Genomic DNA, 24,958 nt, shown 5'->3' with positions numbered 1-24,958 from the left:
AAACGTGGACGAAGAAGAACGAAAGACGAAGAGGAGGAAGCAGAGGAGGAGGAGAAAAGAAAGAAAAGAGGATGGAGAAGAAGTAAAGAGAAAGAAGAAGAAGATAAAGGAAAGAGACAAGAAAATGAAGAAGGAATAAGAATAAAATATAAATGAGATGGAAAGAAAAGAGGAAATGGAAAAATAAGAAGGACGAGAATTAACCAGAGAAAATGAAAGAAGGAAGAGAATGAAAAATAGGATGAGGAAAAGAGGAAAAATGGAAAAAAAGAAGAAATGAGAAAGGAATAGAAGACAAGAAAAATAGGAAGATGAAGAAGAAAAGAGAGAGAAGTGGAACATGGCATCCTTATGATATTGCACGTTCACTCAGTACACACTCCAAATTAGGTTTTTACCACACGGGAAATATCACATTAACAGTTAACACCAAGTCAGTTCGCCTTCAATTTTTAGTGTAGGCAACATAAGCTCCCATCGAATAGTTGTATCGTGAACGTGTATGATTTTTGCTGCTATTGGCAGGTGATTGTTTCTAAATGAACCTGCTCTATTCGGAGTTTGGAAATATGACCCAGTTTTTTGTATACTAAGTGATAAAGTTGTTAATTCCCTCTATTCAACAATATAAACTTTTATCACTCCCCCCTTCCCCCCATTTTCGACCATTCTCTGCACATGCTGCCTCAAAAGATCTACGTATCGGGCCGATTTTCATGATTTTTTCGGCTATTGGTAGCAAGTAGTCCCTAGATGAGCTTGTTCCATGTACTCAGACCAACTCACGCGGGACGTGGAGCCTTATGGAAGTTGGGCCACGTAGCGCCCAGGGGGGCCTAGCCTCCTAATTTAATTGGATTGCATTTTGCAAAAAGGAACCAGGAGCATTGCAATGTTGCTAAGATTGTGCAACTTCACCCATTGCGGTTTAACGATTTATATGCTGAAAAAATATGAAATTTACATGGGAATTTTTGTCCTAAATTTACATTCTTTAGCGAGTAAAATAGAAACTGTTTAGAGATATTCAGGTGTTCCTTCCAAGACAAAATGAGCTGCACAATCTTAGCAATATTGTAATGCTCCTGGTTTCTTTTTGCAAAATGCAATCCAATTATGAAATGAAATTGGAGTAAGAGAGGTTGATAGTGTATAAAACATAAAAAGTTAGTTTGAAAGGAAAAAATAGACCAAGGATGAGGGACAGGGAGGGGGAGGGGCACATCGGAACCAAGTTGCTTCTGAGAACCAATTGAAATTCTTTTTTGGTAGAAAAACTGAACTTTTAAATTAGGAAATTCCATCAAATCTTCTACACTAAAAAATTAAAAATACCTAATATGTTCTCTATAAACATTGCTCGAGGACCATTGGAGTGCATTCAGAGGAGACTTAGAGTTGGCGCTGTGTCTTGAAATACTGATTCAAGACTTCAGACATATGCGGGAAAAAACACTAGAAAAAACAATTTTTTTTTTTTAAAAAAAAAACAAGTTTTTATTCATTAAAAAATAATTAACTTTGACAATATGTACAGTAATCTATTGAAAAGATTTAGGAACCATTCCAAGGAGAATGCAATGATGGAAAATTTGACAAAACTAATTTAGTTGCTTCAGAGGAAACTCTGCATAAGTACACAGAGGGTTACATATGGAGAGCATTTGATGTTGAGTCAATGATACGGAGGGTATAATGTTGGATGATTTGATTTGCAATTTTATTTAAGGTATCCAACTACCTACAGTATACAATGTTTTAGGACAAAGCAACAACTTGATAGTGAAAAATATGATATTCTCTTATTTAAAATGATGTTGGACAAGAATTATGGCTCGTGTTGCAAAGGCTTTTTGAGCTGAGAAGGGATGGAGAGGAGGTTGAAAAACCGAACAAAAGTCCGCATCTTTTGTTTGACTTCCGCCATTGAGGTCAGAAAATGTCATCACGGCAGATATTCATGGAACATTCAGCTAATCATGAAAGGAGAGAGGTAGCATGCAGTTTTTCTTCTACTACCGCATTCTGAACTTTTTGAAAAGAGGATGCTTCACATTAGAGGCAGGCCTGGTCCTGTACTCCATGTAGACAGCGTCATCTGCTCCAGAAAGCGATCCAATGTTGCCAGCTACTCTTCTCACGCCCTTTGCGCTGGAACCACCTTCTCCCGGAATTCGTTCTTCATCTGCATCCATTTCACTTGCTTGTAGTACTTGCTGCAAAAGCTGGTTCTGTTCTTCTCTCGTTGTGTATAGCAGACCAGTTTCCTATTTTGAAAAAATTGATGTCAGTCAAAGACAAATTGAAATAATTGATTTAAAAAAAAAGAAAAAAAGAAGAAAAAAGCGAGAGAAAAAAACTGCCATTATTGTATTATTGTTGGTTAAGTAGTAATATTCAATGAGAAAAAAATGAAAAAAATAAAAATATCTCTGTAAATGCCAAAAATGACTGATAAACAATGTATTACTGTGCTAACCTTAAAGTAAAATATACAGTATGCTTGATACCTTTCATTATGAGCTAGTTGAGGGTCTGTGCTGAGTGATTTTGTCGTGTACTGTCAGACGTGGGCTCAGAACAATGACAAAAAAAGAGGAGATGTATGGAGGACCGAAGTAAAGGGAGGAAAAAAGAGGAAAAATTAGGAGAGAGACACGAACTACGAAAAGTAAGCACCAGAACTTATGCCTATGTTGTGAATCCAAAACAAAAAGCACAACCTTTCGTAAACAGATGAATGAGAATAGAAAACGTAAAATAAAGGAAGCCCAGCATGACACTTAAAAAATTTGAGGGAGACAAACTGCAAAAATATTGTGAGCAGGTTTGTGGATGAGCTGGCTTTATGTCTCTTGCAAAGGCACAATGTATTTCAGAATGTGCAAATAGTTAGGAGATACACTCAGCTCATATTGTAAGATGATTCTTAAACATTAAAAATTCTTTAAATATGGACTTACATCATCTATTCCAGACAGTTTTGTGATGACTTTGTAACTGTAACCCTGATTAATTAGAAACCGCTGCCTTTTTCTGGAGTAGCTCATTTCTAGCGTGTCCTGAGATACAAGTGTGTAGAAGAATGCATTGTACTCTTCTGCAATGGCACCTGAAATTTGAAAAAGTAAAAAATGTGTAGAAATAATGTGTGATGAATGCTTCATGTTCGGATGTAAACACATCAAAATTTAACGAGATTTACAGAGATCTATTCTTATTTTTCAAGATTTATATCACTGTGTCCCAATTTCTTCCATCTGATTCTGTTTATTCCCAGATTGACCTAATGTATCCTAATTCATACCTATTCATCCCTGTCGATTTTACATTTATCCCATTCATGATGCTTTATTCTGGTTAATTTCTCTATTTACCCTTAACTATCTAAATTACCTCAATATATCCTGACTGGTCACTATTTCTTTTACGTATCGATAGAAGCTGCAGAGACGCGTACCTCAGTTCACGGCATTGCAGACTTCCTATCATGCTTTTTACTTTAGGTGTATGGAAAACTACTGAATGTTCTTTTTTGAAAAATTCGATGATTTTTCTTTTTTGTGTGAAGAATATTCTGTGAAAAATAAAACTGTTGGTTTAGCTTCCTGGAGATTTTAAAACACTGCAACAGAGCTCTACTTTTTTGCAGTTTCACAGTGATATGATCCTGAGTAAGCACAAGATATTATGATAGACTAATTCTGGAATACTTTCTTTCAAGAGACAAAAGAGAGAAATAAGGTGCGTTTTCTATTAGTGAACGAACCTTTTTTTGCTCGCAAAATTCTTCCCAAACGTTGTGCTTCTTGTCTACGAGATCCACCATGAGAAGAAATTTGAATCAGTACGTTGGCCTCTGGTAAATCAAACGATGTATCAGCCACTTTACTGACAAAAATGGTATTGACTTTCGGATTCAGTTTGAAATTTTGTAGAATCTGAATTCGTTCTGCCTGAAATAGATAAAAGCACTAGGCTATTAAACATGTATTCATATACTCTTCGTAAAAAAGAAGTACATAAGTAAGTATTGAAATACAAAGACCTTTACTATTTCTTATCTAACTATCTCTTTTGGAAATGCAATATCATAAAGAAATGTATGAATGCGAGGCCTTAAAAATTCAACTGCAAACTCTAACCATTCACAAAATACTGCATCAATACTTCCGTGTTTGGGAAAAACGCCGTATGAGCATTGGAAAGTTGCAAAATTTCCTCTCATCAAGTATTTATATTTAAGGAAAATCATGAATATTTTTCCTAGAAATTTTCAGATACTTCAAATCAAATTACGAACAAAATTCTCTAAAAAATCGGAGGAAAAACATTTGCAAATTTAAATCATTTTTCAGTTGAGCCAAATCTGTACTTTTCTATCATTCTACCTGAGACTTGCATCGGATGCTGTTGATTCAGCCAAGAAGGGCTAATGGTGAGCATTTTATCCTGAGGGTATATCTGTACAGAACTAATAAGCCTTTTACCTGAGATGTGGGTCCATAGATGTAAGGCTTGTTCATTTTGATAGCGTAGTGTTTAAGGGCGAACACATTGTCGGAGAAAACGATTGTCTTGTCTCCTCGCCTCTCATGGTAACGCACAAGGAACTGACATGCACGGAACTTGTTGGGATTCATTACATATAATAACTGCGCAAAAAAATAAGAAGATGCATTTGAAAAAATTATATTGGTTATACATACTAATCACTTAGGCATTAGGTAATGTGGGTGCTCGAGGCCTCTGAAAATTGAAGCTCAGCACTGCAATGACTACAAAGTATCATTGAGATTTTATTTTATCTGTATCCAAAAAAAGCGTTCGAAATCGACACTCATCATGCTCAATGTTAGACAGATCAGATGAAATTCAATGTTATCATTTAGCTAATCATTGACCTGATCTGTGAAAATGGACCATATCTTCTGAAAGAAAATTTTCCTTAACTCTTTGCAAATGAACAGTGGGTGAAAATCTAGAAATCTTGGCGCAAGTTTGACTCTGAAAGCTCAAATATTTAAAAAAATGTGACTCCTGAATCCAGGACAAATAAAAGGTTATAGAAAATCATGATTCAAGGCTCTAAAAAGAGTTTAAGAGAATTTTCTCCTAGATGATAGGGTCCCTCATCACAGATTCGGCAACAAATTGATTTTTCAGAGGGGCAATTATTCCACAAGGTACACAGGTGAGCTTATACTTTTTTGATGGTTTTACCTCGCTTGGAAAACTTACACATTACTTGTTTCTGACACCTGAGCATCTGTATGAATAATATGTTTAAGCCTTGTGCACTTAAAAAAAATCAAGGAAACGTCAGCCGAGCATATAAATTGTTACAATTATTGCATTCTTGAGAGCTAACATTCTGAATGTCCCTTCCTGACATGTGTACCTACTTCTTGATGTTCAAATACTTATCATACTAGATTTGAAAACTAGAAAATATATTTCTCTCATTCTTTGGAAAATTTTTAAGTCTTATTTACATTTTTGATCAGGAATGTTTGCATATAGTAAGAAGCATTTCAAAACAAATACATACTAATTTTTTAGAAGTTTTGCACATCAAGTATTCGCGGTAGAATTCTGGAGTCATTGGACACCATACTTCTGCACACTGAACCCGTGCAATGAAGCCTCTCTTCTGGAGCTCCAACCAGTTGGCTTCGTACAATTTAGGTCCGATTAAGAAATTCAAGTCAGCGATCTTGTCATCTTCTCGGAGCAAGGTTGCAGTGAGTCCCAATTTGCAGTGGGACTGAACCAGGGTTAAAACTCTTCGGAACATTTTAGCAGGGATGGTGTGCACCTCTATGAAAAAAGAAGACAAATTCAATAAGTAAATGGACATTTGGTAAGGTGTATGAAGGTATGAATAAATTCTAAATGGATATGCTATCCAAACAGACACGCAACTCATAAGCACTTTCTTTCCATTGCTCTAATGTAAACAAATCTACATTATTAATTGTAATTTTCGTAGAATATTCTTCACATACGGAAGAAGAAACACAAGTTAGGAGGTGTCATTACTGATTCTTTTATCATTTAATAAGTCAAGTATCAAAATCTTTTTTTGGCATGGCAAATTGAGATCTCAGAATACAGCTGTCAAAACAAGGACTTGCATTATCATATTCAGTTACTGCTTTCACTGCTGTGCTAGCCCATATGGACTTTTCCACTAGGCTAGAGCAGTTTTATTACTATTTCATCCTTCCTTGTTTTCACATGGGTTCTTATTCATAATTGTTCTTTGGATGTTAAGGCCTTTTTTATCAATGTGACTTTTAAGGCTTAAAGAGGCCTTAACGTTTAAGGAACGACTATGAGTACGACCCTTGATCATAAGACATTCAGATTTAAAAAAAAAAAAAAAAAAAAAAAAAAAAAAAAAAACTGATTTAAGCTGTGAACAATGCCTTTATTTGGGTATATTTAAGTCCCACTTTGTGAGGTGCAACAACTTCACCCTTCATTTACCATAGTAACACCAAATAAGTAATTTAAGGAGGTAAGAGGAAAAAATGAAAGGACAAATTTGAGGCAGTATTAAAAACTATTACTGACCATCTAGGACCATGATACCCCATTCTTGTTCCTGCAACCATCGCATTGTTTGTTCTGCTTCCCAAGATCTTTTTTGTGTATGCGTAATCATGGAGTAAGTGGTTATTAGAATACTGCATCCCATTGGTTTGTCTTTAGCATCCGAGGTAAAACGACAAATCATACCGTCGTCAGCTATGGAAAAATTGGAGAATTCAATTAAAACGGAGCATGAAAGATAACTTAATCTTTATCCTGGCACATGTAAGTATGTGGTTTGGGTGGCAGCAAGATTAATACTACCCCAGTGTTTTGGTAAAACACCTAAGTCTGACTTATTATTATTTTCATTTCCTCTTTTTTTTTGCTTTTCTAGGAAAAAAAATTTCCGTTAATATTTTATTTTTTTGAAAAGAGACAGGTCAACTTTCGGTATAGCTTGAAATTTATACAAAATATTCTGCAAACAAACAAGAAAAATCAAGACAGTTTTTGAGAGGTTGAATTGACCAGGGTTCTAAAGAAAAAATAAAGTATAACAGGAAGTATGCAATGTTGCACACTAAGATACGCCATTTTGCGCTTTGGCCATTGATACACAATGAGCCTGCTCACCGAGTAGGTATATTCTGATCTTTACGTATACTGTTGACAAAGATTCAGCGACTCTCTCATTTCCAGTCTCTAGAGGATTTAAGTCTCGTTGTTTTTACAGTGTTTGACTGCCTTATTTCTTTTCTTTTTCTTGCAATGTTGTCAAAATACCAATATTTATCTGATTCGAAGAATTTACGAAGTATTACTTAATAATAAATTGGCTCAATAAAGACAGAAGTCCCAAGAGCAAAATGAAATTTTGAGACCTACCTGTTGACCACATTTTAAATTGCTGTTTCCATTGCTCCACGGACACACCGGAATTACACAGGACTAGAGCTCTCTTTCGAACTGTACAACACGCAGTAACACCAACTAAACTTTTACCGGCACCTGAAAAAAAGAGAAAAAAGTCAAATGCATACTGATACTGAGTTGCAAAAAAGTTTCCTAACTTCAGAGATAATTTTGATAGTTTTCTTTCAATGACAGAAGAATACTACTTTGATGCATCATACACTTGTAAATTGAGAATACTGATCTTCTTAGATATGAATATTTGTAACGGGCCACCAGACAAGGTCTAAATAAGAATAATCGCCAAATTTTTCCTCTTCAAAATCTTACATACAAAATGATTCACACAACGGGAAGTTCAGAAATCAACTCCTGAACGAGATATCAATAGGTATTTTTAACGCAGTCCAAATAGAAGTTAGATTCTACAAATGACTTCATTTGTACTTTGGCCATTTAACCAGTGTTAATCATAAACTCTTTAATCTTGCTTAGGAATTGATTTTGAGATGATTACGTAGCATAGTGTCAACGATCATGGCTTTGTTACCTTAGAGACTTCTAATTGTGTTTTGTTTTCCTCTTAAAGTTTGGAAGAGAAAACATGCTGCATAATGCTCTGATTCATACCTTGCCGGGAGGCCCATCAAAGAGGGTTAGGCGACATGTCAAGATTAAGTTTTTTATTCTCATGCTGCAAAACGTAAAACAACATGAAAAGCTCCATAGAATTTTTTTTAAGGATATTTTGTAATTTCATATCAGGATTTCTGCAGAATTTAGAAAATGAAATTCCCCGATTTTCCTGACACATTTTAGTAAATTTCCTTTACATTTGAGGATATGCCATATGGTTAAAATAAAAAGACATCATTTGAAATACTTATTATGTAAAATTTGTTGTTCGAAACATCAAACCCATTCAAGGAAGCCAATAAAGGTGACTTAATTTTTCCTTGACACTACACGACACTTACGTCTCATTCTTTGACATTTCCAGACTTTCTCTAGCTTTTTAAAATTCCCTGGTATTTCCTGACTGTAGAAACCCAAATAAACTAATCAAATTTTAAGTCAAAGCAAGTAACTTACCACAAGGTAATACGATGACACCAGACCTAGCACGTCCATTTCCAAACATTTTGCGGAGACTCTTTTCTTGATAAGGACGTAAGACAGCTGATGGCTTGAGATCGATACTGAAAAAAAACGAGACACTGGTCAGAAGGTGTTCATAAAAAGATACAGCTTCCTCAGTTCAAAAAAAGCAGCTTTCAAAGGATACAAAAAAATCTGCTGTTGACAGACTTGAAACTGCTTGATTTCTAAATACATAAGTGCAGTCAAATTGATAAGAGAGCTTACAATCAAGACTATAAAGCCAACAGAATTCAGGAAAAAATTCTCTGATTATGCCATGTTTTCTCTGATCAAAATAGGTAACAACAATTTCCAGGCTCAATCAACACTCTACCGTAGTGCTTAAGTAGGTAAGTTATGTAATATTTGCTCCTAATTTCGAAATTAACTTCTAAATCCTTCATTTGGTACTGAAGTGCAGTTTTTTTGGAAATTTCTATAGTACATTTTGGAAACCCAAACAATAGAGAAATCATGTGTGGACTCGGTAAATGGCACCCAGTTTTTCAATTCATTTTCTGAAAGTACTGAGTGAACCGAGCCTCTAGGAATTTTTTCATCAACTACATCAACTCAACTGACCAATCTCGATTAGCTTTTCCTTCCCTACGAAATGCTTTATTGAGCTTTTTAAGGAACTTTTAGGGGTTTCCACGAAATTTAATTGAAAGAATTGCTACAACCCTTCAAAAATTCCTTGCTGTTGCCCCATTCTTATCTTGACTCTAAAGTCACTGATACCTCTCCGCTTTTCTCAAAAATTCGTTTTTTTAAAAAAAAACCCCTTGTGCTAGAAATTTGAATATGTGAAATAAAAAATACGCACATTGTGCATTATGGAATGTATTTTAGACTTTTTTAATGTTCTCATTATTACTAGGGGGCAGTTTTACAATTAAAAGTCCATTCATTTATGTGTATTCCTTCTGTGCAACAGAGCTATTGACATGGCACTCGTAAAAATTTTCAAAGGATTTAAAAAAAAAAATACAAACAGAGAAAATAATACCATCCCTCCATCTTTTCTAGGTTTGATAGAGAAAAAATAATCATACTTAGTATCAGGATTGACTGTATCATTGCGGAAATCATACTCTGCCAGTAAAGGATGTTCCAGTTCAATACACCTTTTCTGAATGACTTCAATTTTTTCCTGGAAAGAAAAAAAAATTAATGAACAATATTTTGCATTTCAATGGATAAGGGAGTTGAGAGAGCAGAGCTGGTGCATGCTCGAATTAGCATTTTGAAACCTGGTCCTAACTCCAATTACCAACTAAAATTTCATACATGTCTATGATCGATTGGAACCTGTAGAAAATGATGATAGGTAGGTAGTTCAGTCTAAATTTTGGCTTAACACCTGCTATATCTAGAGACCCATCGAGCTATAGGACCGACCAAGTTTTATAGCTGGTTTTGCGATTTGTAGACAAATCACTTGTGCAATCTAAGATTCTTCAAGTTGCAATGCACTGTCAGCTTTCGTTTGCATGAGAACTGGTCTACAGTTCACGGCCTAGGTAGACTTCGCACAAAACAGAAAAACCCTCCATCTCAAATTTTGATGGATTTTATTTGAAGCAAGTATTAAAGCTTTTTAACTCCACCAAAGTACTAACTTACTCAAAAATAATGAATGATTATTCTGTTAAGTACATAATTAAATTTCACCGATGAATTGCTGAAATATTAGTTTCAATTTGATTCCTGATTTAGTCATGTACATTCGTAAGAAAAGATGGCTTCCTCAAACTCTACATTTAAGATCAACAAAATTTTTGTAATACCTATGGTACATAAATTCCATGCTAGAAGAATAATTTTGGTCTTATTATCAGTGTGTCTACAAATTTGGAGGGAAAAATTCACAGACTTTTCAATGTTTTCCATGACAAAAATGATACAAATTCCCTGACTTTTCACAACAACAGTTCCCTTGCATATGACTGAAAATGAAAAAATTTTGGCATTAATTTCACTGCAAATGACAGACACATGAGAGCCTTTTTTCTTCAGGTATTAATCTTTCGATTAATTAAAATTGAAAATCATTCCTCTACTCACTATTCAACTAGTGACTTAGACCACTGAACTAATGGCTAAACTAAGATTCAGTTTGATGGGTTGATTGAGTTTTATTGAGATCAGCGCAGATGTTTTTTCTGATTTTAAATTTCAAGATATTTGAAATTTAAAATCTTTCATTTGATTTCCTCACTTTTCCCTGATTTCCCTGACCTGAAAAAATTCCCTATTTTCTCAGTCTTCCAGACTTGTAGACACCCTGTATTGTAAGTACTAGACTTAATTCAGGAGAAACATATTAAAGAGAGAAATATACAAAAAACGTTATTTTACCTGATTTACTTCAAAAGAGACGGTTTTCAGAGATGTATCCTCTTCATTATCTTCTTCTGCTTTGTCCATTTTTTCGTAAAAGTCAGTGATGTCATCCGGCACTGCCTCGCCATTTTTTTCGTCAGGTTTCGACTGATCTGTGGCAGAAGATGTTGAAGCTTCTCCATGAAACTGGGGGAAAAAAACAGATGCAATTTTTTTATGATATCAGAGTATGGTGCAAAAAAATATTTAACCAACAGCGGACTTTATTGGGCAGTATTAGATTAAGGAAGGGACAATATTTCGTTTCCTTCTCTCTCAAAAAACAGTGAGGAAAGAGAAAAACAGAAAAATTTCTGACGTTGAGTAATGAGACATGAAAAACAAAACAAGGAAAATAAGGGTCACAGTTAACTCCTTTCATATCTATGTTCCGACTTCAGTAAGTTATAATAATCACATGAAGTGCAAAAATTAGGGCCAAATACCAAACACGGCATCTAATGATGTGTGCGATAATGTCCTCTAAATGAATTATTTCACATAGTTCTCTTCTCTGAAATTTACGATGAAGCCTAAATAGATGGTTGCACATAGTGCTAGCTTGCAACACAGCCTGAATACATAAAACAGCATATCCTAAAAAGTCATTGATAATGCTACGAAAAACTACGCTTTTGGGTCATTACTACTAAAAAGGCACTAACCTAAAGATCACATGTCATCTGACTTAGCTTTGGGTGAACCATAAGGTTACTCTGCTAGACTTTACAATCAGCAATTTCTGAGTATGAGCATGAAGTTCTGACTTTTTAAGGTTGTCTTCTCCTGCATGATGAAACATTTTGTCTGTCCTGTTTCAATATTTTTAAAAAAATTGTATTCTTTTACATAAGAACTAGTCTGAATATTCCAGAGTTTATTTCTACAAGATTAGAGAAAAGTCACCAGAAATTTCAGGAAAATTAATGAGACTGTTTTCCTATAAACAAAGTGTGAGTAAGAAACACTGAAACAGAGCAATCAAGATGCGTTTCTACATGCAGGAGATGAGAAGTTCTTCAATTACGTTACTGTATTTTTTGTGGGTAACTTAGGAGAAATACTTGTGAATGAGTCAAATAATTTTGTTACAATAAAATCGACTCGGACTGGATATTAGGTTTGAACAGGACAAATAGCACTTTTTTATGTATTTATTTTTTTTTATTGTTGTTTTAATTTGGTTTTTCATTTGAAGGTTACTGTTTGTTAAGCTAATAGCACAGAATCATTGAATGATTTATTGCCTACCTGAGGAATGACTGCTTTTTCTTGAGTATCAGTGATGAGCGTATCTTTATCAGCTGTCCTTCTCAAGCGGCATTCTTGAATCACTGGATCCTTCAGGAGCTTTTGTAGGACTTCTGGATATGGAGATTCAATAAAATATCGATTGTGTTTCAGGACTAGTTTCACCTACAAAATAAAAATTAGATATAAGAGTAGGAATTATTTCTCAACGCGGCCAGTCATCAATGACGTAACACTGTAGGGGGAGGAAGGTTGGAGAAAGCGTTATGCCAGTTTGCTCTTAGGTGTTTAAGGATAGGGATCTACGTCACAAAAGCCGTTTAAGGAGGAGGAGGGGGGGTGGCAAAAATGCTGACAAAGTCCGTTAAGTAATTTATAAACGCTCCTGAAGAGGAGCTCATCTTCTTTTCTTACTATTTTCTGGAGGAGGGAACATTAATGCATCATGGTATCTTACTCTGAGTGAAAAATAGCGAAAAGGTCTGAACATTCTAAATATTGCAAGCAAAGAAAAAATTATAAAAAGAAAAAACAACTAGATAAAGAGGAAAAGGAAAATATAGATGGTCCAAGACAAAAAATGTTGCGACAAAAAACTAATTAGAAGAAATGAAAGCTTGTCAATATAACTTTCTCTTTACAGTTCCTTTGTTGTTTACAATTCATTTAATAAACCATGAACATTCATGAATTTTTATTAACCCATTCGCATACTGGCTTTGTTCCCCCTCCACACCAAGCAGTGCAAGCAACCAGGAGGGCAACAGAATACACTTGAATTATCTTTAGAACTATATTCAGGGCCCTACTTATCCAGAGAGGGTTGCAATCAAGTTACATATTTTTCCTTTAATTACGGGAAAATGGGGCTGAGACTTAAGAATCGTAGTCATAGTCCTAGTTTTGTGGCAATTTTAGCATTGCGCCACCAAAGGTATGGAGACAAGGTGCAGACTTTTACAGAGTGACGCGCCTTCAATCCGGCTAGCTGCAATATGCCTACGCCCATAGTTGAATGTTATCTTGTTGAGCATGCTGATATTGCACTCAAATATTAACAGCTCTGTGCGAAAAAGAGCATATTTAATTCCAATCTAAACGTTCATCTCATGTCATACTTTTGATGGACGTCTTTTAGACAGTTACCTACAATTTTTCTAGAGAGTTTCTGGCCAAATGGGCTTGAAAATAAACAAAATATGAGTTAGTTTTTGAAATCTAGGATTACATAATTGGGAATACATGCATTTTATAACTTTGTTCAAATCATTCGCATAACTTAACTTACATCTGCTGTGTTAAAACTATGTCATAGTATCTCGTTCATGAGGTAAATTCTGAACTTCCCACTGGTACAAATTGGAAAAGAAAAAATGTGACTCTTTTTCTGGTTCAGACCATGTCTGGTGAATGAACAAAAAAAACAGCGATGTATTACCTTGCCATATGAGAGTGTACATAGATTGATAAATTCGACAATTCCATCAGGTACCGATGTTTTGCTTAAACGTTTCAGGTATTCAATGATATCCTTTGTTTCTAGACCGACGCTCACAGCCGCATACAAGGAGTAAGCAGTTAACTTATACTGAGGAAAAATGAAACAGAGAGAAAGCAAAAAAAAAAAAACCGTTAAAAATTAAATCTTTTACATAATTGGTCAATAATTTAATTTTCAGTATTTCAAACTTCGGCTGTCCAACAATGTTTTGCTAAACATCCTGATAGTGCAACACTTGCAAATGATTATTCCTAAGCTTATATGCAGCTCCTTAGAATCTACTACAGTTTTTAAGAACACAGCAATATATTTTTTTTAATTCCCATTCTATAATTTGTAGCAGTCTCTATAAGGAGGCACTGAAAGGACCACGTATAAAATTCCAAAGAATTTGAAGCCGAATAAATTTCAATCATGTTTCATTTGATATTCTGTTTTACCTCTTGAGCTCAATGAGCTGTTAAAGTGGAACTTCTTATAAGTCAATGTTGAGAGAAATGGGCTGAAAAGTGAGTTTTTTGGTATTCTTACTGGCACAAAAGAGGAGTCTGGGCTTTCATCATTCCCAAGATGTAAAGGGATATGATTACGGGATCATGCAAAAACAACCTCAATTGATTTTGAAGGATTTCAGGATATCCATCATAAATAGAGCGCATTGAAGAGGTGATAGTGATGAGCTTTGTGGGAGTCATGCTTTTATTGGCATAACACATGATTGGCCGTTTTCATATTTTTACCCTGAGGATAGGAAGATGTTACAATTCATGAGTACCTCAACTTGATAGAGTTAAGCAAATCAGTAATTTCTACCTTACGGTTTTTTAAAAATCTTATCTCCTACGTACTTTAATTTTTTGGAAGGAAAGGAATCACATTCCTACTCAAAAATTTTAGCAATTTTTTTTGCCCTTGTGAATGTTATTTCCACAAAATTTTAAGTAAAAATGTTGGTTAGTTTCCTTCTTCAGTATTAAAATAATGGATGAGATGTTGAAACACTGCATTGTAGATATGACTGTTTCACGTAACTCAATCAAAATCTTATTGCATCAGGAAAACTTTCTTGTTGCTAAGAATGATAAATAATTCAAAGTTGCAGAGGAATTTGAAGTAACATACCTCATGAATGAATTCAGGTCTACACACCGGTTCAGCGATTGCAATCAAAAAATCATGGGCATGCTTGTAAACAGGAGAAAAAGTTTCCAGAAATATGTGACCATTGGGTGCCTGAGAAATTGAATAAGAAATACATGTAAAAAGGTTTGTGATAAAAATCCAGGGATATGAACCCTGGGGCCTTTTTTGTTGATTGCTGCTTCAAGGATATCGCAAAGGATAAATTATACCTCTCGTATTTTTCAAATTGAAATACCTGGATGACTTTGAATATTTTCAAACAGGTGCTTCAGAGTTGAGATGAAGAACTGAAAAGACCAGTGCTTGTGAATACAACTATAGAATTTTCACCTCCAAATAAAATTTTTTTAATTCAACCTTGCAATATAGATATTATAAAGAAGATCAAAGCAAAGTATAGGTAGAGCAAGAGAAGTAAAAATTGGAAATTTCCTCTGTTTTTCCAATGTTTCCAGGGAAACTTAGGTTTATCAGGACATCAGCTTGGTTGGGTCAAAATTGCCCGGAACTGTCCTGACTGAGCAGAGTTGACTTTACTCGAGATTGCATCCACTTGACCCTTCACACATGTAATATGAGTTTTACAGTACACTATTGTTTTCCATTTTGTTGGATATTGGACTTCTTGTTAATGATTGAATAAGGAGCTGAAGTTTCAGTTTTCATGAGAAGAATACTCACAACCCATAGAGGCCGATTCTCATGATCTGCTTTTAAAATCATCTGTTTGCGGTAGTCTTTGGCCCCAAATTCATCCTCTGGCACTCCTTCATCAACGGTTTCAACATTGGCCTTTGCTGCAACTGGTATTCCATCTTTAAACACAAAAACATATTAATTAGATGAAACATAAACATTTTGATGATGCGACATGATGCATTATTAGATACATTACAACTTACAAGTGTAAAGTTCCCTGATTGAAATTTCACGTATAATCCAGTGGAGGCATTAAAAATGATGAACGAGCAGGTAGCAGTGGTCTCAGCTATTGTTTGTCCGCATGGCTGCTGCTCCAAGAAATGAGCACCCCTGGAATATTATGGGCTCTCCTTCCGGAACCCTCTTCTGATAGGGAAACAGGTGTTGTTCAATGATACATTAAGTTGAAGGGCCATGGCAGTATGATCTTTCTCTTCCCATAGCATCAATGAGAAACATCTATCTCCCTGATTTTTGAGCATCTACATACTTGTATGTATGCATGTTTTCAGTATCCTATACTACACCTCATAATATCCTGATTTTCATTTTCCTCATCTTATTTTCCATTGTATAAAAAGTTTCACAGCTATTTGTGTGTTACCTACTTATAATTAAGTAGGCCATACTGCCACAAATGCTAGCAATCTGCTTGTTTTCTGTTTCCAACTAGAGAACTCAACTTTCTTCTGTAGTGAGATATTAGCTTTATGCTGAATTTAAGGCACCTTGGCTAAAAAATTCCGCCATACCGTCTTACAATCCATGCGTCCACCGCAATCAGTTTGTGTAAAACCGCCTTGCCAAGGCATATGCGGAGCTGTTTGGATAATCGCTCACTAGATGGCGCAAGTTTACTTGCCGCCAGCAACTGCTTGCCCATGTCTCGGGCTGTTTTTGACCTCTCCGAGCTTGGTAGCAGAAAATTCAGGAGGCTGCACTGCACTGAGGATTGGCGCAACAAGGCCGAAACGAGTCTGCAGTTACCTTCCTGAATGGTTGTTACTAATGTTGCACCGAACAGCTTATCTCTTTGATGGAAAATTGTGCTTGTGTGTGAGCTCTTTTCCTCTGTAGTGAGATATCAGCTTTATGCTGAATTTAACGCATGTTGGCTAAAAAACAACATACCAACCAGAGAACTGATCAGTATTTTGAACCAATGACAAAACAGGAGAATTGATTCGTAAATATTATATTGCTTTTAAAGATAATAACAAGAAAACACTATGTTACCTGCATCCACTGCTTCTCCAGGAGTATCTACCATGTATTCGTCTTCTTCTTCATCCTCTTTTTTCCTCTTCTTAGACTTCTTTTCTGAATGAGTGAACAGAAAAAAAAAGTGATTTTAGATTATTTCGTTTGTTTTTATGAAACTTTAATATTGACCAGCTTTTTTCTGAAACGTGGGTGAAGAGAGTCCAGAAATATAAGGTAAGGTACTGGCATGACATGCTATAAGAACAGTTGAATACACTGCTCGGTTTGGTTCTTAAATGGCCAGAACTGAGAATTGGATTTCAAATTTTCTTGCTCTCAGATTTCAAAGTTAATGAGCCTTTTATTCTTTGTCAAATATTGTGTGATTTTACCTCATTGCAAAACCTGATTGAAAAGGGGGAAAAAATATACCTACTTAAAGCGAGTATTGTCATCAGATGAAATTGAATTACCACCAATGTAAACTTCGTAAGACATACAAATTTTAGGTTGTATACTCAAGTCCTGTTTAATTTTAGAATATGGGTCAAAGTTCGGAAAAATGTGGTATTCACACAATGGTAAGTGCAAATCACCTGCGTTAACCTCGGTTAATATTTCTGCCTAATATATAACACTTTCATTATTCCAAAGTAGGCAATGGTAGCCCCAGGACCAGAAATTTTCGAAGCAAATATGTTTCTGTAATCGCACATACCTTGAGCCCGTTTCAGACGATCAAAGTAGTGCTCTCAAAGTGACGTCACGTGGGGTAACGTGACCCTCGAAGATTGTTGGCCCAACAATCTTTGAGGGCAATGGAGGGTCACGTAACTGCTTGTGTTGCCACTTTGAGAGCTCTATTTTGATCGTATGATATGGGCTTTGCAAAAAGATCATTTTGATTGTTTCACCAGATAAAGAAATTCCTTTTCCTCAGAAAGTTACTTTCAGCGCTTCGCTCATTACACTCGTCACACCTTCAATTGGTCCAGACTCTAAGTGCTTACCACCAAATTTATGTTTGCAGAAAAATTTGAAGCTCTTTGAAGGTGGCGTGAAAAAGACCAAAAGAAGAGAGAAAAAAAGAATCCTTGATAAAGTATCTGATTAGTTGAGTACCTGAATCCTTCTTGCTGCGTTTCATGCCTCCCATTTCTGAAAAACTTTAATGATGACAGATGATAATAGAGTTAAATCACGATCATAAAATAATTATGAAGCCATACAATTTTAAAAAAATAAGGAAATTCCCATAATAGTGAAGCTTGAAAGAACTTTTCCTGATCACACCGATAATTTTTTGCATGCAAACTTGTGAAGAAGATCATAACAAAGTTGATTGGTGATTTTCTTGCTTTATTTAATGATGTTTGGTGGAAAACATCAGCCACGTTGTTGTGATTAGAATTTTGACGTTTTTGTGGTTATAAACATATTTTTCTCGGAGAAAAGAAGATATATAATCTACTTAATTTTTAGTGTATTCGCCACTTTCCATTCCAATTTGTTTTCTTACTACCGCGCTAGACAGATAAGTTTTGTTGCACATTATGCGCCTCGTTGCGTAGTGACTCAACCGTGGGATTCCTGTGCCAGTTTTCCTCACTATCAGTGGCCCATCATGGCTGTTGTGAAAGAACAATCAATTCCATTTCCCAGTGGCTAATCTTCTGCACGTTTGAACTTCTTATGCTCTTATTTTTATACTACACTGCAATTTCGGACTTGTTCAAACCCAGCTCAACAGTATAATCCTCTCTCATCAAACCCTCCATCTGGATGCCTGGCGAGCGGCCAGTTGAGAGCAGACTCGTAACCTTGCATCCTGAGCCCTTCGACTCCTAGCCCTTTGAGCACACTTCAGCCTTCCATCGAGCTCAGATTCACCTGAATATTGTTGGTTAGCGGTATCACAGTAAGAGATAAATTCATATTAGTAATATTTTGTATCTATATCAGCTTAAAATACCATGACCTAAGTTTTTGTAGCAGTCGAATTTATTGCTGTAACGATTTCTGTAAGAGTTGTACTTCATTAACTTCTACTGCTAGGTCTATATTTTCTCTCATTTTGTCCTAAGAATCTTACTTTCAGGTCAAAACCCTCTTGACGTCTGACAGTAGATGTCAGGTACTGCTTAAATCTAATTTCATTTCGAGGATCTTCTAAACCGGCAAGATGGTGTTAGCAGATTTAGGAAGAAAAATTTCTCTGGCCTTTAGGTCATTGAACAATGCCACAATTATCAATGAGGAAGTTTTAAATTCTATGTTAAAAGAAGTATGCGCAGCTTTGTTAGAAGCTGATGTTAATATTCGTCTAGTAAAGAAACTTCGCGAAAATGTGAAAGCTGTCATAGATTTTGATGTTATGGCCAGTGGAATGAGCAAGCGCAAAGCCATTCAAACTGCAGTATTTCAAGAATTAGTTAAATTAGTTGACCCTGGAGTGAAAGCATTTCAGCCAAAGAAGGACAAAGTCAATATCATTATGTTCGTAGGTCTGCAAGGATCTGGAAAAACAACCACCTGTACAAAGTTAGCCTATCATTACCTAAAAAAGAACTGGAAAGCATGTCTAGTCTGTGCAGATACCTTCCGAGCTGGTGCCTACGACCAGCTAAAACAAAATGCAACGAAAGCTAGAATACCCTTCTATGGAAGCTATACAGAAGTAGATCCTGTAGTGATAGCTCAAGATGGTGTAGAGATGTTCAAAAAAGAAGGGTTTGAAATTATAATTGTTGACACAAGTGGAAGGCATAAGCAAGAAGAATCTCTTTTCGAAGAAATGTTGTCTGTCGCTAATGCCATCAAACCTGACAATATCGTTTTTGTGATGGATGCAACAATTGGTCAGGCCTGTGAATCTCAAGCTCTTGCCTTTAAGGAGAAGGTAAATGTAGGATCAGTTATCATTACAAAACTGGATGGCCATGCCAAGGGTGGTGGAGCTCTCAGTGCTGTTGCTGCAACGAAGAGTCCCATCATATTCATTGGTACTGGTGAGCACATTGATGACTTTGAGCCGTTTAAAACAAAACCATTTGTCTCAAAGTTGCTTGGCATGGGAGATATTGAGGGTTTGATTGATAAAGTAAATGAATTAAACTTGGATGATAATGAAGAGTTGATTGAGAAAATAAAACATGGTCAGTTCACACTACGAGATATGTATGAGCAATTTGACAACATCATGAAAATGGGGCCATTCTCACAAATCATGGGAATGATACCTGGTTTCAGTCAAGATTTTATGTCAAAAGGTAGTGAACAAGAGTCAATGGCCAGACTCAGGAGGCTGATGACAATTATGGACAGCATGAACGATGGAGAATTGGATAACAAAGATGGAGCTAAGCTGTTCACCAAGGAAACGGGTAGAATTGTCAGAGTAGCTCAAGGCTCTGGTGTAACGGAGAAAGAAGTCAAAGACTTAATCTCTCAGTACACTAAGTTTGCAGCTGTTGTGAAGAAGATGGGTGGTATCAAAGGTCTCTTCAAAGGAGGAGATATGATGAAGAACGTCAACCAAGCTCAGATGGCCAAACTCAACCAACAAATGGCCAAGATGATGGATCCCAGGGTCTTGCATCAAATGGGCGGTATGTCAGGATTGCAGAACATGATGCGACAATTGCAGCAAGGTGCCATGGGCGGATTAGGTAATTTAATGGGTGGTTTTGGAAACAAATCTTGATCTTCATAATATGCCTACATACTGCCTAATTGTTTCGAATATTCAAAATAGTTCTTCAAACAAAAGTCTTTTTGATTGGACAAAAAGTTAGGAAACAACTACCTTCTGTCTTTAAAATGATTTCCTTCCAGAAATTTTCTACTGACTAGATTTGCTCAACAGCAAATTCTGTGGCAATCTTGTCATACTATATGACACTAATCAAAATCAGCCTAGCTGCATTTTACGTCGCCTAATTTCTTTCCAATTTGTATTATTTTAACAGAGAACCCAACAATATCACGCCTCAAAACTTTCTGTAAATCACTTAATTGTAAGCAACATACATTTCAAGTCAAAATGAGCAGGTACCTTCTTCTTTTCTGAATAATATAATACTTTAGAGATATAAATGAGAAAAAATTAGGCAATGTCAATTGTAGTCAGGTTCATTCTGGTTAAAAATTTCCACATGTAGATAATCGAGTATTTTGTTCATTGGTTTCCAAACTGTTTGTTTTAATTTTTTATGAAGAACTGGATTTTTTTCAAATAGGTACCTACGAATTTAATGTAAAATGAAAAGGAAACAAGGATACATTAATCAATTCTTACCAATTACCATAATCAGTGGTACTTCTAAAGGTTCCTGAAAACAGCAGGTGTCCTCTTCTTTGCCCCTTTCTCTTTGTTAAGTAATTTTTGTTATGTATCACTCATTCTGTTTGTAGTCAGTACCTGTTATGATACTTGAATGATGGTTATCGGATGCTTTCTACTTTCTTGTCTATATTGTCTATATTACTCTTGTCTCCTGTTGGATTGGAAAATTAGACTAATTCTTATGAATAAAAAGCATTTTTTTGTATCATCACATTGTCGTTTTCGGTACTTACAATCAGCTTTGCAATCATCAAAAGACTAGTTATCTCACAGTGGCAACCATTTTGATGAGGTACCTACTAGGTTTGACTCTTCATGCCAAATTTTGGTTGGAAAAAATCAGAATTCTCCACCAGCAAATATTTTAAAAAAAAAAAAAAAAAAAAAAAAAAAAAAAAAAAATTAACTTTCTAGTTATCTTCAATTTTTCTATCTTCAGCCTGAAGTTTGGCAAAGGAAGAAAATGTTTCTTAATTATACTGTATTACTGTAACAATATTAGTCTCCCTACAAAGAGTACCTGTTACTTAGGTACCTTTTTATCATCATGAAGTCAGCCAGTCTAATGAAGGCCATGTTGTAGAGTTTCTCTTAATACTCACTCTGAAGGAATCTCAGTCGAATGAAAAATATTTTTTTCTTGTTTCTTGTACCTACCTATTGTTCTACATTTACTTGATTTATCCCAAACCAAGGAGTTGCAAAAAGCAAGGAGAGCAAAATTGCGATGCTGTAAGAACTCATACAGTTCATGAATTACTTGATTGTCAATTTCATCACTTGACCTATAAGTTTGTATTTTTCAAGATATTACTCACCAAGAAATCCAACAAATTTGTAGGCATGATTTTCCGTGGTGCCTCATTTAAATTAAAACATCAAGTGTTGCCAAATTTGAAATGTTTAATGCAAATAGACCTGCACAAATTGCTCAGTCGAGGGGCTTGGAGGACAAAGCGCATAAGAGCAGTTTTTGGAAAAATTAAGATATTAATGATGTCAAGTAAAACTAGTTTTAGTACTTTTTCCGTGAAAAATTCCCTCCCAAATTCCCATTTTTAAGCATATAAAAGGCGTTGTACTTTCTTTCCCCCATGGGGATCCACGTAATTTCGAAACCTCAAACACATGTTTCTCGAAATAGCAAAAACTGCACCTATGCGCCTTGCCCTCCAAGCCCGTCCATTACCTACAATATCCGTCAATTTTATATCGCCGAACTAAAATTGTCCTTGAAGGGTTTGGCTCAGACTCCAAATTGTGGAGTCGGAGGCCCATACGCACTTTGTTATTATGCATCATTGCAGCAACAGTTTCTACATATTCTTGTCCAGCCACTTTTTACGAAGGCCGAAGAACATAACTTGCAGGCCTCCAACAGAATTCAATACTTTTTCGGAAAAACTTAGGGAGACGCGCGATTGGGTTTGGTCCTAGTAGCAACAATCGTCGAAAAAACATAACAGCAACCCTAAATTTTAAAAAGACAGCTCTTAAAAAAGTTGTCAAAATGTTCGTTACAGAAAACTCTTTTTGAGAAGGTATTTTTTAAGTAAAATTTACGACAGTTAAATTTAAATAATAAAGTGTTGAGCAACTCAAGTGTCAACTGTAGTTTTCCAACACTAAAAATATTTTAAAAAAACTCTTGAAAAATGGTAATTTCCAAGTACTGTTTCAGTTAATTTCATAAATGATTTAATATTTTCTTAACTCTTAGCCAAAGAGAGTTTCCTTCCTAAAACAAAAATTTTAACAGTTTTTGACAATTTTTTTAAAGGTCAATACCTACCTCTTGGGATGTAAGAAAACTGCTAATGCCTGTTCCTCCATTTCTGACGTTTTTTTTATTTTTTCCAAAATTATGTGCAACTGCATGAGAGGCATGAATACTCATTTTAGGATAAAACTTATTTGAAATGAGTCTTTTCACTACTTCCTTGATTGTGTTCTCCCTTGCAGAAAGTACCGACCAATGCTAAACCAAAAACAACTTCTAACAGGAAACTTGGAAATCTTCCGCCTAATTTTGTAGGAACCGATTTAAATATCTTCGCCTCGCATCGTCCTTTTGCCCTCATGAAAAAGAGCAATTTTTTTTTTAAAGGAACAAGAATGTCAGGCGATGAAAGATATATCCGTAGGTCTGAGTTTGCTGTTATGCTACTTTGATGAAGCGCTTTTAATTATGGGAATGTGGAGGTACTATCGTCAGTCCAATATTTATCTATTTTTCGCGTTCGGCTTCAAATTCATATTTTTTGCCCTTAAATGTGTCCTCATTGACATTTGTTTTTGTTGGTCGATGGACGGAGAGACCGTGATCTGCAGCGGCAAACTTTTCAGGTAAGTGATTTTTCTTAAATTACCTACGTAAAACCATCAGAATTTGAATTTTTGACCACTGCCAATCTGAAGCATCCGTGAGGATATGTTATGACTGGTCTAAAGCATAGTTTTGTACCCAGCCAACAGTGTTCATAAAACTTCATTCGAGAGCCCCTCCCCCTTTCTCATGGTGGATTAAAACATTCACATAGTGGGACGGAATATAACAAAAGAACATGAACTATGCAAAACGATAATCCGGGTAGATCGGAACTTGGCTGTTTGGAAAACGCCTTTAAATGCGGCGTGATACCTCACGCGTTCCGGAGAGTTCAAATAGTTGTATCATTGCGCCGTAAGAATGTGACGGAAGATTTAAATGGAAATAGCCTCCATGCACGCTGGGCGTGTCGATTTCCAGGGTCGAACTGACGCACTTCTGAGGGCGCAGACCCTTAGCCGGCCAAGGGGGCGCAATGTGATATTTTGCTCAGGAGTATGCAGGAACAACCCCCCCCCCCCTCTATCTCTCTCTCTCTCTCTAGGAAAGGCCGAAAGTTTTTAAAAATCAGACTCTTCTAAATAGAATTTTGACGATATTTTCAGGTTCAAAATCGATTAATCTTACAAAAGAAAATTCTGAAATTGAACATAATAATAAAAGTATCGGAAGAATTGTGAGATGAAAAATGTAAAATCGATCAATCAAAGAAAAGCTATTCGAGGCATCCAAGCACCATTATCTCTGGAAGAAACAAGCCAGAGCTCAAGCGATCCAAAATCATGCCTTTGAAAACTGGGAGGTGGAAAATGAGGGTGACAAGAAAACAAGAAATACTTCAGACCCCGTATATTGTTTAAATAACTGATACAATACATTTTAAATTTAAATTTTCAAATGTTTAAACAAAGAGGGAACAATGAATATCAGGGCCAGATTAAGGGGGTGGCCACATGGGCCGCGGCCCATGGCGGCAAATTTTGCAATTTTTTTAAATGTAGGTATAAAAAAAATAGGGTCCAGGAAAAAAAATTATCAATGAGAAAAGTGGACAAAATCTCCCTTTCCTAAGAGTATAGTAATTTCTAATTTTGTTGTTTTTCGGTGATACAAGAGATATCATCTTTAATTAGTCGGATCAAGAGAGGGACTAAACACGCAATTTGGCCTGGTGCTCATCGCAGAGAGAAATGATGACGAGGACTTGAGATGAAAAGGAGAAGCCCTCGGCGCGGCGGTCGGCATGTAACACATATTAGCGCCTACAAGATTGCATGAATACTTCACGCGTTGCGTCAGACACAGTGCGGTCAGCAGCGGTCGGCGTGACACGCACAGCGCCTACACCACTGTAGGAATACTTCCCGCATTGCACCAAATACGGTGCGGTCAGCGCGGAGCGGCGGCGGAAGTTACAAATATTAAACCACATTTATGTTTGTTCTTTCTTAATTTTTTGGTTCAATGCTTATAAATGGAAGACCTTGTCCACAAAGATATAGGTTTA

At 35.9% G+C, this 24,958-nt stretch overlaps 2 protein-coding genes across 2 annotated transcripts; one reads left to right on the top strand and one right to left on the bottom strand.

Annotated features, from left to right (window-relative positions):
- Positions 1-1,502: 1,502 nt before the first annotated feature.
- On the bottom strand, positions 1,503-18,086 carry hay (ATP-dependent DNA helicase hay). The gene is made up of 16 exons (XM_019051718.2): positions 17,900-18,086; positions 16,811-16,894; positions 15,554-15,687; positions 14,852-14,962; positions 13,667-13,816; positions 12,229-12,393; positions 10,954-11,124; positions 9,648-9,745; positions 8,545-8,651; positions 7,426-7,548; positions 6,580-6,753; positions 5,552-5,820; positions 4,491-4,655; positions 3,770-3,956; positions 2,964-3,112; positions 1,503-2,267 (listed from the first exon to the last, which is right to left on the bottom strand). Exons 1-16 carry the CDS (start codon positions 17,931-17,933, stop codon positions 2,016-2,018), a joined length of 2,373 nt encoding a protein of 790 aa, XP_018907263.1. The 5' UTR covers positions 17,934-18,086; the 3' UTR covers positions 1,503-2,015.
- Positions 18,087-18,197: 111 nt separating this feature from the next.
- Positions 18,198-21,333, top strand: Srp54k (signal recognition particle 54k). Its single transcript, XM_019051719.2, has one exon. The coding sequence runs from the start codon at positions 18,960-18,962 to the stop codon at positions 20,478-20,480; it is 1,521 nt and encodes a 506-aa protein (XP_018907264.1). The 5' UTR covers positions 18,198-18,959; the 3' UTR covers positions 20,481-21,333.
- The last annotated feature ends 3,625 nt before the right edge of the window (positions 21,334-24,958 follow it).

Source organism: Bemisia tabaci, chromosome 1, assembly GCF_918797505.1.
Source record: "Bemisia tabaci chromosome 1, PGI_BMITA_v3".
NCBI classification, from domain to species: domain Eukaryota; kingdom Metazoa; phylum Arthropoda; class Insecta; order Hemiptera; family Aleyrodidae; genus Bemisia; species Bemisia tabaci.
This window is presented reverse-complemented; position numbering and strand designations above follow the sequence as displayed.

Bases quoted from the DNA above. Each gene is read 5' to 3' on its own strand.
- Srp54k (XM_019051719.2), top strand. From the start codon at position 18,960: ATGGTGTTAGCAGATTTAGGAAGAAAAATTTCTCTGGCCTTTAGGTCA.
- hay (XM_019051718.2), bottom strand. From the start codon at position 17,933: ATGGGAGGCATGAAACGCAGCAAGAAGGATTCAG. The intron at 13,817-14,851 runs GTATGTTACTTC...ATTTTTCCTCAG, and splicing joins GACCTGAATTCATTCATGAG to TATAAGTTAACTGCTTACTC. The intron at 11,125-12,228 runs GTAGGCAATAAA...TTTTTCCCCCAG, and splicing joins AAAAAGCAGTCATTCCTCAG to TTTCATGGAGAAGCTTCAAC.